Below are 16306 nucleotides of genomic sequence, written 5' to 3'. Positions count from 1 at the left end.
CCTCGCACCTCTGAGCGTGATGCGAGGTTGTTGCATTTCCAGACCCAACGTGATGAAGGAAAGCAATGTGAATTATGAAAAAAAAAAAAAGAGCTCGAAACGTCCTTGCACTTCGCCTACCGCTATTTGCTATGGGTTGCTGAGTGCCCTGAAGTCCGACGTGACCGATCTGTCGCTGGCTAATAGTACGTGTTTACCTCGAGCCAGCCTGGATAGCGGATCATTTGACCCGTGTCCTTGCGGATGACGCTACGGGATGTTGATCGCATGAGGAACTTTCGCCCTTCGTCCAGCAAGAAGAGGAACATGGAGAACGGCAGCGCAGGGAACCAGTGCACTAAACGAATGCTCTCTGTGTCGAGCACAGTGTGTGTGAAGCCCGCATACGCAATGACGGCGCTTAGCATGAACTCGAACATCAGACCGAAGTTGAGCACGCTGTTCATCATTCCCTGAGACACGATAGACAGATAGCGCGTTTTGCAGATCATGACGTTGGCCCATTGCATCTCCACGACAGCAACGAAGTAGGCAGTCTGAGCAATAGATAGCGCACTGTACTGCATCATGCGTGACATGATGTTCACGTACGCCTTGCCGTCTGTGTCACGACGAGTGAATCCAGCATGGTAGTCCAGCAGACACTGCTTCCCACTGCACGGGGCTGTTCCATCAGACTTTTTTATTTTCTCGAAACTCTTTCCCACTTTGTAAGACTTGTCGGCTGATAGTGAGAACTTGGTGGTTGTTAGCTTACCAGTTCCATCCACGGCAGTCACCTCTGTATCACCGAAGGCATCGCGAGCTCCGCCGAGGGCTGAAACCTCACCTCCTAAGGTCGCGCTGTCAGTAATAGCCCAAACAGATAGAGGCTGGAAGGTACTGAAAATATCCTGTGAAATGCTGTCCACTAAGCCTGGAGGACCGGTCTGAGTCGTTTCGTAGTCGAACCACTCCATGTCGAAGAATGATGAGCGTCGTGAAGCCATCGGGTAGTACGGACGGTATTCATTCTTCCATGCTGACTCCATAGACTGGAATGTGACGAAAGGTGTCGAGGTATAGTCTGCGTAAGTCTTGGGATCTGTTCTCTCGTAGCCATCCGGCTTGGAAGCCTCAGTATCGAGGTTCTGCAGTGGGAATTGGCAGTCGATGACCTTGCCACCTCCGGTCGCGTCGAAGAAAATGTGCGCATCAAAAATATCGCCTCCGGTTGGGATGGTATCGTTGTACTCGTCTTGGCAGTCAGGGACACCTTTCTCGTTTCCAGTGGTAGCTCCTAGCGGGATAAGCTTGCCATCTTTCTTGTATTTGCCACCAGCAGTGCAGTAGCGACCACCTTCCGTTTGGCACCATAGGACCTGCTTTCCGAAGCGATCATAGAAGCCGAGGTTGGGCAGAATCCTGGGTACGTAGCCGTAGTCATTCATCACAGCCAAGAAAGTAAACATACCTGCACCAGCCTCGATGATACCAACCAATGCATACGCGAAGAAAACCAACTTCTTGGTCACTAGATGCTCCACTTCAGCATTGCGAGGAGCACGCAGCATGATGTCGTTTTCAGCGCCTTCGTACGCCATAGCGATCGAAGGGATCATATCAGTCCCCAGGCAAATAAGAAGCATCAGCACAGTCGTAAGCGGTAGCGGAAGCCGAACAGTAGCGTACAACAAGAACGGCACCAGCTCCGGGATATTAGCAGCCAGGGCATACGCAATCGATTTCTTCAAATTGTCAAAGATGATTCGTCCTTCTTCAACTCCGCACACGATCGAGGCAAAGTTGTCATCCAGCAGGATCATATCGGCCGCCTCCTTGGACACAGCAGAGCCCATGATACCCATTGCGATACCAATGTCAGCCTTCTTCAATGCTGGCGAGTCATTCACACCATCTCCAGTCACTGCGACAATCTCCTTGCGACGTTGACAGTTCTCTACGATGATCAGCTTCTGCTGCGGAGACGTTCGCGCGAACACGATCTGCCTGTGGTCCAGGATGCGATCCCATTCTTCTTGCGGGGTGTCCAAACTAATTGTCCATCCGGGAACGACAATGGCCGGAGCAGTCTTCGGATCAATCCATCCATTATCACCTTCACTGAGACCACGTTCGGTGTTTTCTTCTTCGATGTCTTCACAAGTGGGGCCCCACAGAATTCCGACTTTGTGTGCGATGGCCTTCGCAGTGATCGGGTGATCGCCAGTGACCATGATCACACGAATTCCTGCTGTCTTGCACTTCGCCACAGCAATAGGAACCTCAGGACGCGGTGGATCAATCAACGCCATCAAACCAATGAAGCACAACGGTTCCTCCACCTTCGGGTCGGGCTTTGGCGTCGCCTCGTAGTCAACGTTCTTCTCACCAAGTGGGAAGTTCGGGTTGTCGGTGCTGAACTCGTAGTCTGCCGGGTAAATAGCTGGATCAAGGATCTTTTGAGCAAATCCGAGCACACGCATGCCCTTCTTGGACAGAGCGAGCTGAGCGGCCTCCACTTCAGCAAGACGTTCGGGGGTCATTGGGACTTCCTCGCCGTTAATAAACACCGTTCCACAGCGAGCGGTAATTCGTTCAGGCGCGCCCTTCATCACCATCAAAAGCGGTTTACTATCATCGTTGTCTTGTTTGTGTAGAGACAACTGGTACTTGTTCTTCGAGTTGAACAGAACTTCCTTGATCTTAAGGTTTTCCTCGCGAAATTCAATGATATCCTTCTTGTCGTGACAGAACTTGATCATAGCAGACTCCGATGCATCGCCGATTGTATCCCACGCCACCTTCTCCATGGTCGATCCGTTGCCCATCGACACTGTCTCCTTGAATGGTTTGCGTTTCCCACGTGCAGCCAAACCATCAGGACCAACCGCTTTCTCATACTTTGAATCTTCGTCAAAGACAGCGTTGTTGCACAGCGTGGCGCAGCGCTGTAGCGCTTTGAATGAAGGAGAGTTGAGGTCGTAATTCCCTACTGGGGTGATGGAACATTCGGCGTCGAAGATTTTGTTGTCGTAGACGACATGAGCGACCGTCATGACGTTCTGTGTGAGCGTGCCTGTTTTATCCGAGCAGATGCAGCTCGTGGAGCCCAGCGTCTCAACACCTTCCAAGTTCTTCACGAGGACCGACTTGTGCGCCATCCGGTTCGCAGCAAGACTCAAACACACAGTCACTGTAGCTAGCAGCCCTTCAGGGACATTTGCAACGATGATACCGATCATGAACACCACGTTGGTGACGATATCGGTCTTGAGGAAGATGCCGATGATGAAGAAGATGACACCAATAACCACGGCGACTACCGCGATGATGTGGACGAAATGATTAATCTCACGTGCGATCGGCGTCATGCTTTGTCCAGTCGTAGTTGCTAACTTAGCGATACGACCCATGACAGTCTTGTCCCCCACACGAACCACCACACCCTTGCCGGAACCTTGGGGGATAAAGGTACCAAAGAAGCACAAGTTCTTGGTTTCCAAAGGGTTTTCGTCCGTGCAGTCAGGAACTCGCTTCAACGGCTCTGGTTCGCCAGTCAGACACGAGTTGTCTACTGTGAGATCATCGGAGCATTCCAGCACGCGAATATCGGCAGGAACCTTGTCGCCACCCTTGAGAAGGATAATATCTCCACGAACCAGCTGAGATGCCTCGATCTTCTGAGACTTGCCCTCTCGGATCACCGTCGTGACTGTAGGCATCATTTGCTTGAATGATTCCATCAGGTTTGAGGACTTCGCGTTCTGAAAGTACGAGAATGTACCAGTGATGACCACAACCAAAAACAGCACGATACCAAGGTACAGATTGTTGGGGTCACCCTGCAGTCCATAAATGATGATACACAGAGCGCCGCCGACCCACAGTAACAGACTGAACAGGCCCGTCAGTTCACGAATGTACTTGATAATTTCCGGCGTTTGCTTCGGTGGGGTTAATCGATTCAATCCCTCCGATTCAAGACGACCCTGAACATCGTGTTGGGTCATACCCTGAAGATCGTACGTCAAGTTGCAGTTAGCAAGGGTACAGCACACTATGGTCAGATTGATAGCTTACGTTCACTGGGTCGGACCCCAGATCTGCAAAAATCTCGGCCGGACTCTGTTTGTGCTCTTCCATGACAAGCTCCCGCTTGGCGTCATCCGAGTCGTCCTTGCCTTTCGCAGCTCGATTCTTTCGTCCCTGTTGTCGTAGACGCATCTCGGTCGTCACCGCGACGATGTCTGCGGATGACAACCGAGGATGCGAGTCTCGGCTAGTTGATCCCGGCATGGTAAGCTTGGGCTCGGCCACTTACGTCGATGCTTCAAGCTTTGTCTTCTCCTTTACTCCTCGCTACCTTCCAAAGTGAAAGTGCTCGACGGTCGTTAGATCTCCTCTAGTTGTCTTTCGAGGTTCGATGTCTGCAAAGCGACGGTCGTTTCAATCTGCCTCTCCGCTTCCTCCAACCTGCGACCCTTCTTTCATCCGTTGCGGTCTTGGAAAGCGAAACCAACAGCAAATGTGCCACCAAAATCAAGTCCGGGAACACAAAATCTCTACGAATAGGACAAAACACAGCACACTCAACGTCAGTTTGTTGCTCTGCGCCCTGCTCAGGCTCTGGTAATGACATCGAAATGTTGCTGGACAGTGAACTGCTGAAAACTCGAGCTTTCAGAAACAGTCAATGGCAATCGCTATTATCGACGCCATTTATGCTGACTTGACGTGGTCCGAGCCACCATTTACGGACTCGAGGACACCATTTATGGCTGCTAAAAACTGTTCGCCAAACTCCTCATCCGAAAAGCGCAACGAAGACTTGCGTGCTGCAGATCGCATCTCAATCGCTTCGGCTGGAGTTTTCTCCAACAACGACAGCATTTTGTCCGCATACTCGTCGGCTGTGAGCGCCAAGCATCCTGTCTCAGACTTCACAATGTCAGCCTTGGGACCACCGGAGTTGTTCGCGACGACAAGCATGCCTGCAGCCATCATCTCCACGTTGCTAATCCCAAAGTGCTCGTTGTACATGGTGTGTACACCAATGGAACTCGTGGCGAGGTATCGCTTCAGCTCAGAGAAGCTCGCATTCACCACAAAGTCCACACGCTCCGCAATGCCCAATTCTTTCGCCTGCTTCTTCAGAGTCTCCACACGATTTTCGTCGTCTGCATTGCGGCAGCTTCCAAGCAACACCAGCCGGAAGTCGCTGAACTTGGTCCTCATTTGCTCCGCATACTTCGTCAGCAGCACCTGAAACGACTGCAGTTGCAATAACTGGTTCTTCTCCGGTCGAAACTGAGACACTGAGAGTGCAATTGGTTCGCGATCTTCCAGACTAAAGTTCATGTACTCGCGCATGGCTCCACAGGGCGGATACACGATCGTAGGGGCCTTACCCCAGAGCTGCTTGATATGGTTGTACGTCCAGGTGGAATTGACCATGGCCACGTCCGTGCAGTACTTACCTACCAAGCTGTAAACTCCGGCAAAGAGGCGGTAGTAAATGTACTTGGCCGTAGATCTCGACGAGCTCGCAGCGATGGCCGCGTCATTGTTGAATCCCGAGTCACGCTGCTGGATCTTGGAGATCATGTCAGTGGAGATCATCGGGTAGTGTACGTAAGCCACTACTGTACACGCATAGAGCAGACTTGCTGCCACGTAGGAGAACGGACAGCCGGTAGTGTCCACCCAAACCTGCGGATAAAGGTCCTGCTTAGAGCTCTGTTCCACGGCCTCCAACGCCAAGCGGATATGCGCCACGCTCTGCCACAATAGCGTGAAACTTGGGTAGCGACTGGGCTCAAGGATTTCACGGCTGGGCAGCGGTACGAGCGTCACGTGGCGCTTCACGTGCAACGTCTTGAGCTCCGGCAGGTTGAACTCTTCAGCGGCCCTGGTTACCAGCTCCGAGGCCGAGAGTCCGTCATCTCCAGCATACAGCACGATGCGTAGATCGGTGTCCATCTTCTGATAGCGTTTCACAATCGCCAGTAGCGCGCAGTACAGCACACGCTCGCCACCTCCACCGCCATTAGCGTATGGGTGGAAGATGCCGATGGTGGCGGTCTTAGGGGGAGCCTTCAGCGAAGCGTTACGGGACTGGATGAAGGCGCGACGTTTATTGAAGACAAATATGACGACTGTGGACAGGAGTACTAGCAGCGGCAACAGGAAGAGCATGAGCGGCGACGGCGCATGTGGCGGAAGAAGCATCATGTTGGATGCGGACTTGATAAGAGTGAATGCGATCTGCCACGTAGGTTGCACATGGTGTTCAGAACATAAAAGAGTAAAGCCAGGGCTGTGGTGACATCGCGTTGCCAGAAAATCGTTTCGCGCAACATACAGCGCTGCTGCGACCTCCAAGTGTTTTTCTCCTTGAGCGCGTCTGCTCGATCGTGCGGGCAGTGTCACCAGGAGCTGCTACGGCACCGTACCGCAGGGCAGAACTGAATTGCAGGCGCGAAGGAAGGGCGTTAAAATCTACGCTTCCTGACGCCAGTGACCGAAGTTGACCTCGCCAGAGAGATGGAGAAGAAGATGACTTCGTCGCGATACCGGAGTCGCAGCTCACGCCGCCACGCGCAGTCCATGATGCATTGGAGCTGGCTGCACGCCACGGCCTACTCATCGGTCATCGTGGCGTCCGTAGCTTACATGCACAGCCAACTCACGCTCTATTTCAAGAGTATCGACGCGCAACACGTGAATGACGAACTTCTCTATAGCCTGGCTACGGTCGCTACCATCGGAAGCGATCAGCTCGATGGACTGCATCTCCTGTTGTCAGATATGGCCTCCAGACTGCGTTGGATGCTGGTGATACTATCGCTCGCTGTTTGGATCAGTACACTCGTGGTTTCGCGCCGCTATCACCTGCATTCACCACTGCGCCGCGTCACCAAGCGTCTCGGTATCTACATGGAAAGAGTGCGCGATTGGCGACGCAAACACACTAAGTCCCGGCCTACTTCACTCCACGACAAGCACCACCACCACCACCACCACCGATCAAAGAACCGCACCGAGAGCGATTTAGAAATTGACGAAAACGACCTGCTGATCGTATCGTCGTTGTCTCCGGAGCCACGACTCCTTTCCAGCATGGAGAGGCAATCCCGCAGTGCCGCCATTGGCAGTAGCAACGGAGATGGCCACATTCGCCGCATGACTGAGGACAAAGGCGAAGGCAAGATCGCTCGCTCCAATAGTAAAGGTGACCTGGGCGGCAAAATCGTGCTTCATCCGCGAGAAGGCGCCCGGGGTGGACGACACGAGAGCAACCAGATCATCTCGGACGATCCGTACGTGAGCCGGATCCACTTCCAGATCCAGTATGACCCTATGGAGAAGGAGTACTATCTCCAGGACCTCGGCAGCACGACAGGAACATTCGTATTCCTCAAGCCGGACGCACCAAAGCGTCTGCATGTGGACGACCGCGTGAAGTTGGGTGACACGGAATTTGAAGTGTCGGCGATCGATGAAAACATCACGACGGGCATGCCGTTCTTGCGCATCCGCTTCACCGATGGTCCTCTTACTGGAATCTGTCAGACCATTGGCAAGACTTCCGTGACACTGGGTCGGCACTCGAGCAACGCGCTGTGCATCACGGAGGACGACTCGATCTCGGGCAGACATAGCGTCATCTCGTACTTTGGCAACGGCTTTTACATCACGGACCTCCACAGTACGAATGGCACAGCGATGCGCCTCAGCGCCAGTGGCAAGAAGAGTCGTCGACGCTACCTTTTGCACGGCGACGTGTTCGGCGTGGGGTCCAACCGATTCATGGTGGAGTACTCGCACCAATTAGCAGCGCAGCGTCGACTCGCCAAGCTCATGCGGAAGGCTCGGGAGGAGGATGAAGATGACGCTGCTTCGGCTGCCGCAGACGCATAGTTGTTAAGTAAAGGCAATTTCCTATTTAACGATTATTTACACGTGAGGTTGGACAAGTGAGCGTTGGCATTGAGTTCGTTCATCTGCACAAGTTCATCTGAGTAAACCTCTATAATATAGTTTAAGAAAATTAACTGGACACTTGTACTATCAACCGGACCAAAACCTCCCTTATCACATATCGAAAGGTGTCGAACTTCGACTCGAAGTTCAGTTTGACAAGCAGCGTCAGCGCCGCTCCTGCGCCATAGATCCTCCATCGTAGAGCGCTACCGCCACACCCCAGCCCTGCAATGACGACCCCCGCCATATCGGACAAAGAGGTGGAGGCCAGTATCTCGCTGCTGCATATGATGCAGCCAGCAGAGAGCCCAGCGACCGACGCAGTTGCGAAAGGCCACGACTCGGCTCCTGCGACTAGGGACTCACTGCACGAATCACTGATGAAGGTGGTGGCCAAGCAGGCATCGGACGAACTATCTTTGCCTCGTATAGCTGCACACAAGAAGCTCCACCAGCGCGGCGCGCGCCTGACTGCGCTGTCGCGTGAGCTCACGCTAGAGGAGCTGCGGCCTCACTTCGGCCGACCTATCGTGGAAGTGGCGCGCGAGTTCGGTATCTGCACCACTTTCCTAAAGAAGATCTGCCGCCGCTGTGGCATCAAGCGCTGGCCGCACCGACAGATCCGGTCACTGAACCGCACGATTCAAATGTTGGAGCAAGTGGAAGCCATGTCGACCAACCCAATCGACAAGGCCCGGTACGCGACCCAGATCGAAGAGCTCAGGGAGAAGCAGCGCGCTGTGCTGGAGGACCCGGATGCCAATGGTAAGTTGAAGCGAATGAAGAGGTACACAGTTCCTAAGGGTGCTACTGACCCATCGTCAACGCCTCTTGGTCAGAACAGTGAATCTCTCACTCAGCTCCTGACGACAACGGCTGACGGTGCTGCGAACGCGACGAACTTGTCCGCGCTTGCTGTTGCAGTGGACTCTTTCATTAGCAACCCAGCTGCTAAAACTAGTACGCTCACACTGGAGAGTGACCATCAGGAATTGTCTCCGTTGGGCGTGCAGATCCCCTCCTCGACGTTGTCAGCTGACCCAGCACCGCCCGCGTTGACTACGCCGTTGCATGCTGCCGCCTCAAACCCGGCACCGCTAGTTTTGAGGATTTCCCCGAACAATCACAAGCTGATGGTAGTGAAGAGCGATGCGGAAATTCGACTCCGCAGTTGTTCCATTGGCTCGCTGCAAGATAAGTCATCAACGCAGCAGGACTCGTAGCTTTTGGGGGCTGCAGAGGACTTCAACGTGGTTTTCGTAAATATGAAGCTATAAACCTGAAATTTTCTAAAAATTGGAATAAAGGAATTTGACAAACACTTTGAAAATGGAGCCGAGAGCATCAGCGGACGCGACAGCAACGGAGCCTTTGGACAACGGGAAGCCTATCTTCGAGTGCAATATATGCCTAGACACGGTTTCCAGCCCCGTGGTGACACTGTGTGGTCATCTCTATTGGTGAGTTCCACGTCTGTAGCTTGATGGCTTACATCTTCGGCCCATCTTACCCCTGACGCTCGGCATTCTGTCTGTTGCTTCACAGTTGGCCGTGTTTGTACCAGGTATACCTATAATAATACGACGAACTACGCTTGATATCGTAGTAGAGCTCAATTGACTTAACCGGCTGTGTGCAGTGGATGCAAAACCACTCTGAGTGTCCCGTGTGCAAGGCTGGAGTCAGTGAGCAGAACGTGATCCCGGTGTATGCTAGAGGAGCTGATGCTACCGACCCACGGTGCGTTTTGCGAATTACCACCTGTATTGACATGCGTATGAAGAATCCTAAGCTAATTATTCGTGGTCGATGCAGGACACAGCAGGTGTCCGACAGCGGTATCCCTCACCGTCCTCGAGGACAGCGTCCTGATGCCGAGCAGCTCCGGCGACGACGTCCATACAATGTGTGATAAATTCCTGTCATGAAGAACTGTGCTGGTTGTAATGACGAAGTAGTGCGCGTTATTGTTGTGATCGCAGTTTGGCATCTTCAACGGGAACGGGCAAGGTAATGCGTTCTCCATGTCGCCAACAATTGGGTTCTTTCCTGCCCTCTTCGGCGTGCCATACGTACGTGTATTCCCGCTATTATCTCTTAGTCATTTACTGCCAACGTTTGATATGTTGCTGACAATCGACCCCGTTAATATTTTAGCAACCACCGGCCGCTGCCATGCACCACCAAGATGGAACACCACTGACCGCGCAGGAAGCGCGCCAGCAGATGCAGCAGGCCTTCCTGTCCCGCTTTCTTTTGATCGTCGGTAGTCTCGTCATTCTCTGCCTCATCACGTTCTAGGTCACGTTTCTGCGAAGTAACCAGCAGCATCGTATTTCATTAATTAACTCCGCCCCAATGCTCGATCGAAGCAGTGCAGTGAATGACAGCTTCAAGATAGTTTCTACCAGTTCAGGTGGACTCTTGCGCCCGCGCGTATCCGCCGTTGGCTGTAGCTTCTTGTTCCTTCTCCAGCACTGACCAAACGTACTCTAAATTCCCAGCAATAGCGTGTAAATCGTTCTCCGTAGCTGCTGCCCACTCCACAAACCGATCCATCCCCTGCAACACATCAGCAGCGTCTTGTATCAGCCAATGCAATGCACGATCAGTATCACTTACATAGCTGCACTTACTTCTAGACTCGACCGAAAGCGTTTCTGCTCAGCTTTCCACTTGGCCGCGCGCTGGTACAGCCTGTTGACATTCTTCGAGTACGCGAGGGCCTCCTGCTCGACGTTGCGCTGCTCCTCAATCGCCTCGTCCAGCCTCTTCACCAGCAGTCGGCTCTGCGCCGCCTTTAGAGCATCCAGAGACTCCGCCAACTGAGCCTTAGCATGCACCGCATCGTCACGATGCAGCGCAAGTCGCGCTTCCGCCGCCTTCACCTCCGTCGTCCGTGTACTCATCTTTTGGCACAGATGAAGCCAAATCCCAATCCTTCAAATTGCAAATCCCACCCTTGTATCAACCGAATATTCCCCTTCTAGCCACTTGTCTCGTTTTGCGGGTCTCCACAGTCCACACTTCATCATCATCCCGATGGCGCGCAAGAACGCGAAAACCGTCAAGAAGCCTGCCACGACAAAGCAGGTCGTGGACGCCAATACTGAAGTCAAGAAGCAGGAGGAGCCCGCTGCCCCCACCACCGGCACGTTCGGATGGGTGCTCAAGATCATTGCAGTGGTGGCGGCTGTGGGCGTGACGTACTTCCTGCGCCAACTGGACGTGGAGATCGTGCGCGCTGCCCACTACATCGCCCGCACTGATGTGACGGAGCACCGACGCTTTAACGTCACATGTGCGCCAATGAAGGTTCGTTGCAGCTTTGTTACTGGGCTGATAGCAGGAATGAGTTGACAGTTTTTGCCTGCTGCTCCAGAAATCGGACCTGTTCGTGCCGGGCTGCCACCAGGAGAACGAGACCATGTGCGGCCGTGCTCTGATCGACAACTTCGTGATGCCCAAGCAAGTGACGCAGCTGCGCGAGATCGCTGAGATCGGTATGCAGAATCGCTCGAAGCTCGGCGGCCCAACTATCATGGACATCAACACGGGCTTCGTCCGCGACAGCGAGGGACTGGTCAACATCTATCAGCCTGAGCAGAGAATCCCCAACGAAGACAAACCGGGTGTAAAACGCTTCAGCAAGAAGCAGTTCAGCCTGTACCGTGGGTAGGTATCATCGTCAACGCCAACATGCTTTGGCATCAACTAACTGGTGCTTTGTTACTTTCAGCGTTGTGGAGAAGATCCGCTTGGCCGTGATGAAGGAGTTCGGTCTTGAAGAGCTGTATTTCTCGGCGCCTACGTTCATGACTCGCTTGATTGGCAACGACTCGTGGACTCCCTCAGAGATCCACGACGAGTACTGGTACGCCTTGCTGTGAATTGCTCTAGTGGTAACCACAAATTCTAATATGTATCGCTACTTTGCAGGCACCCGCACGTGGACAAGGAGAACACGAAGCACTACGACTACTCGGGGCTTTTGTACCTCGCGGACTACGGCGAGGAGTTCACTGGTGGACTCTTCTCGTTCATCGACGAAAACTCGGAAACCGTTGTCGAGCCTGCTCGTGGCCGCCTCATGATGTTCACAGCTGGAGCAGAGAACTTGCACGTAGTGCGCAAGGTGGAGACGGGTACACGGTATGTGTTGAGCCTGTGGTTCTCCTGCGACGAGCGCAAGCAGTTCCACAACTTCCTAGACGGCAACATGCACAAGTACTTTAGACGCACGTAGGCAAGGAGACTGCCTGACATGTACCGGTAATCGGTGATGATTCGAACCATCCTTTGTCTGCTTGTTGTCCTGTACTAGACTATATTATTGCTGTTTTGGCTCTCCGGAGAATGGAACTAGTGACATGGCCAGGGAAATGAAGGCGCCACGGAGATGACGGTCGCGCTTTTCGACCTCTTCTCTTGCCATTTGCATTGCGTGTTCCCGGAACTTCTGCATGAGCCGTCGCCGTCGCTCGTTGGATGGAATGCAGTGGCAGACCGTGTAAATCGAGTTAGTACGCTCAAACACCAGCACACTAAGCGCATCGGTAGCTGGTGGCGGGTGCCATCGGACTTGTCGCGTGCTTGAGTCGTAGAAGTAGTGCTTCCCCGTTGTTTCATCACAGTACTCTATCCAGGGTGTTGGCAAGGGCTGGACCATCGTGGCGCTTCGAAAGCCGAAGCATAGCTCGCACACCACATCAGTCGCCGCGTCTGGAGGGTTGTAGAAGCTCGAAAGAGCACGAAATACGTCAGGGTGCTTGTCCTTGTCGGTGGTAACTCCCCGCCTCGCAGTGCCTGCATTGATCGAACCGCGTGAGCGTCTGCTATTGCTGCGGCTATTGATATCATCGTCGTCTTTCTCTTGAGAATTTTCATCATGCTGCGAGAACAACAGCGCGGCAACACTGGAAGAGATCGCGCTGTTCGTGACGGCGCCATCGCAGATTCCTTGGTGCTGCTTGCGCGTCTCCGCGGCAAACTTCTTACGAAAAATCTCCTGTCGGCGGTCGTAGCGATCGAAATCGACCTGGAGCTGCTGGCCGATGCGGCGGGCCTCATCAAACATCTCCGTTGAGCTGCGCAGCGCCATGCTGAACACAGCGCAACAAGTAGTAACGCATACCCTAAGACATCTACGCGGCCCGAGATATTGTTAGCATGTCCAAGGACGGCACGCTGGAAAATGCTCGACTGTTCTCGATACATTTTCACTATTGGCCACGTTGAAGTGGTGTGGCCAATCGTGTGACCCGTCCGTGTCTCATCCATTTTAACTTGAATTCAGTATTGGTTTCGATTAAGTCCGATCGAAAGTTCGAGCATTGTCTAGACACGCCGCGAAAACGTCACCCATGATGCGGGCATCATGCATTGCCGTGCTCCAATCGCATCAGAATTGAATTTGCTTTAAAGTGCACAAGTGATACACACAAGCATCTACACACAAAAAGATGAATCCGGCAGAGTTCACGGACAAGACCAACGAGTACCTGCGCAATGCACAGGACATGGCCGAGGAGTTCGGCCACTCGCAGCTCACACCGTTGCACGTGGCCTACGCGCTGTTCGACGACAATAACGGCACGGCCAAGCGCGTGGCTGAGCTAGTACACGGCAACGTGGCTGGCTTCAAGCAGGACGTGATGTTGCAGCTCAAGAAGCAACCAAAGCAGACTCCCGCACCCGATTCCGTCGGTGCCGACTCGGCGCTTATGAAGATGCTCAAGTACGCGCACAAGATGCGGAAGGACATGAAGGACTCGCACCTGGCGGCTGATCACCTTGTGATGGCGCTGTACAACAACTCACAGGTCGCTAGTCTGCTCAAGAGCAACCAGATGGATGAGAACCAAGTCAAGGATGCAGTACAGAAGATCCGAGGCGGACGACCTGTTACCAGTGCCGCTGCAGAGGAAAACTATGACGCACTCAACAAATACGGGCAGAACTTGATCGAGCTGGCTGAGGCTGGTAAGATCGACCCTGTGATCGGCCGAGACGAGGAGATTCGACGCGTGATCCGCATTCTATCGCGACGAACCAAGAACAATCCGGTGCTGATCGGTGAGCCCGGTGTGGGTAAGACTGCAATCGTGGAAGGACTAGCACGTCGTATCGTGGTGGGCGATGTGCCTGAGTCGCTCAACTGCAAGCTCATCAGTTTGGATATGGGCGCTCTGATTGCTGGCGCGAAGTACCGAGGCGAGTTTGAGGAGCGTCTGAAGGCTGTGCTGAAGGAAGTGAAGGACAGCGACGGCAAGATCATCCTGTTCATCGACGAGATGCATCTGATCCTCGGTGCTGGACAAACCTCAGGAGCTATGGATGCTGCGAACCTGTTGAAGCCCATGCTAGCACGAGGAGAGCTGCGGTGCATTGGTGCTACAACGCTGGACGAATATCGCGAGCACGTGGAGAAGGACAAAGCGTTCGAACGTCGTTTTCAGCAGGTTATGGTGAAGGAACCGTCAGTCACGGACACGGTGAGTATTCTGCGAGGCCTGAAGGAGCGGTACGAGTCGCACCACGGTGTTCAGATCATGGACGCATCTTTGGTGGCTGCTGCCAAGCTCGCCGACCGCTACATCAAGGAGCGCTTCATGCCCGACAAGGCCATCGATATCATCGATGAAGCGTGTGCGAATGTTCGTGTTCAGTTGGACAGCCAGCCAGAGGTGATTGATGAACTGGAGCGTCGACAGCTGCAGCTTCAGGTCGAGGCTACTGCTCTGGCGAAGGAGAAGGATGCGCTGAGTAAGGAGCGTCTGAAAAAGGTGCAAGAAGAGCTGAACAAGATCCAGGACGAGCTCAGTCCTCTGATCCTCCGCCACGAGGCGGAGAAAGCTCGTGTGAACGAGATCCGTCAGCTGCGTGAGAAGCTGCAGCACTTGCAGTTGAAAGCTGAGCAGGCCGAACGTAACCAGGATCTACAGACCGCTTCTGATCTACAGTACTATGCGATCCCTGATGTCAAGCGCCGTATCGCCGCTGCAGAGGAAGCGAAGAAGCGCGAGGATGAAGACGAGATGCAGCACAAGATGGTCGAGGAGGTCGTGCGCGAAGATCAGATCTGCGAGGTGGTGGCTCGTTGGACGGGAATCCCAGTCTCTCGTCTGACGTCGAGTATGGGTGACCGTCTCATGCATCTGGAGGAGCGTATCCACAAGCGTGTGGTCGGTCAAGACGAAGCAGTGAAGGCGGTGTGCGATGCAGTGCTTCGTTCGCGTGCAGGACTCGCTCGTTCTGGACAACCAACGGGCAGCTTCCTGTTCCTGGGACCAACGGGTGTTGGTAAGACCGAGTTGGCGAAGGCTCTCGCGTATGAACTCTTCGACGACGACAAGCACATGGTGCGTATCGACATGAGCGAGTATATGGAGGAGCACACCGTCTCCAGACTCATCGGCGCACCCCCAGGATTCGTCGGGTACCAGGAAAGTGGCCAGCTAACAGAAGCTGTGCGTCGTAACCCGTACAATGTGGTCCTGTTGGACGAGATCGAGAAGGCCCATCCGAAGGTGCTGAACATTCTACTGCAAGTGCTGGACGATGGCCGTCTCACGGACTCGCACGGACGCACAGTTGACTTCGCCAACACGGTGATCATCATGACGTCCAACATTGGCGCAGAGCATTTGCTCTTTGAGAACGGGTTATCGCCGCGTGCCAGCAAGAAGATCAAGACGGAGAACGACTTTGTTGATACCGAGAGCGAGGCCAAGCGCGCGTTCGCCAAGCAGCGCGAGTTGGTACTGCAGCAGCTGCGTCTCACTGTTCGTCCAGAGCTGCTGAACCGTCTGGACGACATTGTCGTGTTCGAGCCTCTGGGTCGCAAGGAACTGCGCCAGATCGTGATGCTGCAGTTCGAGTCGGTCATCAACCGCCTGAAGGAGTCACAGATCTCGGTGAACGTGACGACGCCAGCGCTGGACGTGATCCTGGACGAGTCGTATGAACCGCAGTACGGCGCGCGTCCCATCAAGCGATACATCGAGAAGCATATCGTGACGGACCTGAGCAAGCTCATTATCTCCGGCCAGCTCCATGCCAAGAGCCACGTGGAAATCGCCGAGACCAGCGGCAAGCTCTCGTTCGACGTCTCGAACCCTGATGCCGACGTTGAGATGGCCCCGTAATCAGAAGAAGTTGATCCATTAGATATATGCGTTTTTTTTTACAGTTAAGAAGCAGTGAATAATACATGTTGAAGTGATTGATACATTCGCGTTGAAGTCGTTCTTTTGATATGACTACATTTCATGTATACCACACAATTCTTGTAAACGTTGAACTGTTGCCTACATGTCAACGTAAGCTTCAGATCTCCAGG

The 16306-nt window shown here is 53.5% G+C and overlaps 9 protein-coding genes across 9 annotated transcripts; 5 read left to right on the top strand and 4 right to left on the bottom strand.

Moving 5' to 3' along the window:
- Window positions 1-179: 179 nt before the first annotated feature.
- Window positions 180-4278, bottom strand: PPTG_09633 (hypothetical protein; the record flags this gene model as incomplete). The annotated part of the gene is made up of 2 exons (XM_008904651.1): window positions 180-3995; window positions 4063-4278. The coding sequence occupies 2 exons, from the start codon at window positions 4276-4278 to the stop codon at window positions 180-182; spliced, it is 4032 nt and encodes a 1343-aa protein (XP_008902899.1).
- A 423-nt stretch (window positions 4279-4701) lies between these two features.
- Window positions 4702-6213, bottom strand: PPTG_09632 (hypothetical protein; the record flags this gene model as incomplete). The annotated part of the gene is made up of 1 exon (XM_008904650.1): window positions 4702-6213. The coding sequence occupies one exon, from the start codon at window positions 6211-6213 to the stop codon at window positions 4702-4704; it is 1512 nt and encodes a 503-aa protein (XP_008902898.1).
- A 132-nt stretch (window positions 6214-6345) lies between these two features.
- PPTG_09631 (hypothetical protein) lies at window positions 6346-8030 on the top strand. Its single transcript, XM_008904649.1, has one exon. It carries the CDS (start codon window positions 6526-6528, stop codon window positions 7900-7902), a length of 1377 nt encoding a protein of 458 aa, XP_008902897.1. The 5' UTR covers window positions 6346-6525; the 3' UTR covers window positions 7903-8030.
- Window positions 8031-8195: 165 nt separating this feature from the next.
- PPTG_09630 (hypothetical protein) lies at window positions 8196-9188 on the top strand (the record flags this gene model as incomplete). Its single annotated transcript, XM_008904648.1, has 1 exon — window positions 8196-9188. One exon carries the CDS (start codon window positions 8196-8198, stop codon window positions 9186-9188), a length of 993 nt encoding a protein of 330 aa, XP_008902896.1.
- A 106-nt stretch (window positions 9189-9294) lies between these two features.
- On the top strand, window positions 9295-10266 carry PPTG_09629 (hypothetical protein; the record flags this gene model as incomplete). The annotated part of the gene is made up of 6 exons (XM_008904647.1): window positions 9295-9425; window positions 9511-9529; window positions 9605-9705; window positions 9781-9871; window positions 9948-10037; window positions 10123-10266. 6 exons carry the CDS (start codon window positions 9295-9297, stop codon window positions 10264-10266), a joined length of 576 nt encoding a protein of 191 aa, XP_008902895.1.
- A 111-nt stretch (window positions 10267-10377) lies between these two features.
- On the bottom strand, window positions 10378-10874 carry PPTG_09628 (hypothetical protein; the record flags this gene model as incomplete). Its single annotated transcript, XM_008904646.1, has 2 exons — window positions 10378-10527; window positions 10602-10874. 2 exons carry the CDS (start codon window positions 10872-10874, stop codon window positions 10378-10380), a joined length of 423 nt encoding a protein of 140 aa, XP_008902894.1.
- A 9-nt stretch (window positions 10875-10883) lies between these two features.
- PPTG_09627 (hypothetical protein) lies at window positions 10884-13245 on the top strand. Its single transcript, XM_008904645.1, has 4 exons — window positions 10884-11280; window positions 11348-11640; window positions 11705-11839; window positions 11905-13245. The coding sequence occupies exons 1-4, from the start codon at window positions 11008-11010 to the stop codon at window positions 12209-12211; spliced, it is 1008 nt and encodes a 335-aa protein (XP_008902893.1). The 5' UTR covers window positions 10884-11007; the 3' UTR covers window positions 12212-13245.
- On the bottom strand, window positions 12296-13066 carry PPTG_09626 (hypothetical protein; the record flags this gene model as incomplete). Its single annotated transcript, XM_008904644.1, has 1 exon — window positions 12296-13066. One exon carries the CDS (start codon window positions 13064-13066, stop codon window positions 12296-12298), a length of 771 nt encoding a protein of 256 aa, XP_008902892.1.
- Window positions 13246-13332: 87 nt separating the features above from the next.
- PPTG_09625 (ATP-dependent chaperone ClpB) lies at window positions 13333-16197 on the top strand. The gene has a single exon (XM_008904643.1). The coding sequence runs from the start codon at window positions 13428-13430 to the stop codon at window positions 16110-16112; it is 2685 nt and encodes an 894-aa protein (XP_008902891.1). The 5' UTR covers window positions 13333-13427; the 3' UTR covers window positions 16113-16197.
- Window positions 16198-16306: the final 109 nt, after the last annotated feature.

This window comes from Phytophthora parasitica (genome assembly GCF_000247585.1).
Source record: "Phytophthora parasitica INRA-310 unplaced genomic scaffold supercont2.18, whole genome shotgun sequence".
Classification (NCBI taxonomy): Eukaryota; Oomycota; class Peronosporomycetes; order Peronosporales; family Peronosporaceae; genus Phytophthora; species Phytophthora nicotianae.
The sequence above is the reverse complement of the archived record's forward strand: the minus strand, read 5'-3'. Positions and strand labels throughout refer to the sequence as shown.

Coding starts and splice junctions, on each gene's coding strand:
- PPTG_09631 (XM_008904649.1), top strand. CDS start 6,526: ATGGAGAAGAAGATGACTTCGTCGCGATACCGGAGTCGCAGCTCACGC.
- PPTG_09627 (XM_008904645.1), top strand. CDS start 11,008: ATGGCGCGCAAGAACGCGAAAACCGTCAAGAAGCCTGCCACGACAAAG. Junction 11,281..11,347: donor TCACATGTGCGCCAATGAAG/GTTCGTTGCAGC, acceptor CTGCTGCTCCAG/AAATCGGACCTGTTCGTGCC. Junction 11,840..11,904: donor GAGATCCACGACGAGTACTG/GTACGCCTTGCT, acceptor GCTACTTTGCAG/GCACCCGCACGTGGACAAGG.
- PPTG_09625 (XM_008904643.1), top strand. CDS start 13,428: ATGAATCCGGCAGAGTTCACGGACAAGACCAACGAGTACCTGCGCAAT.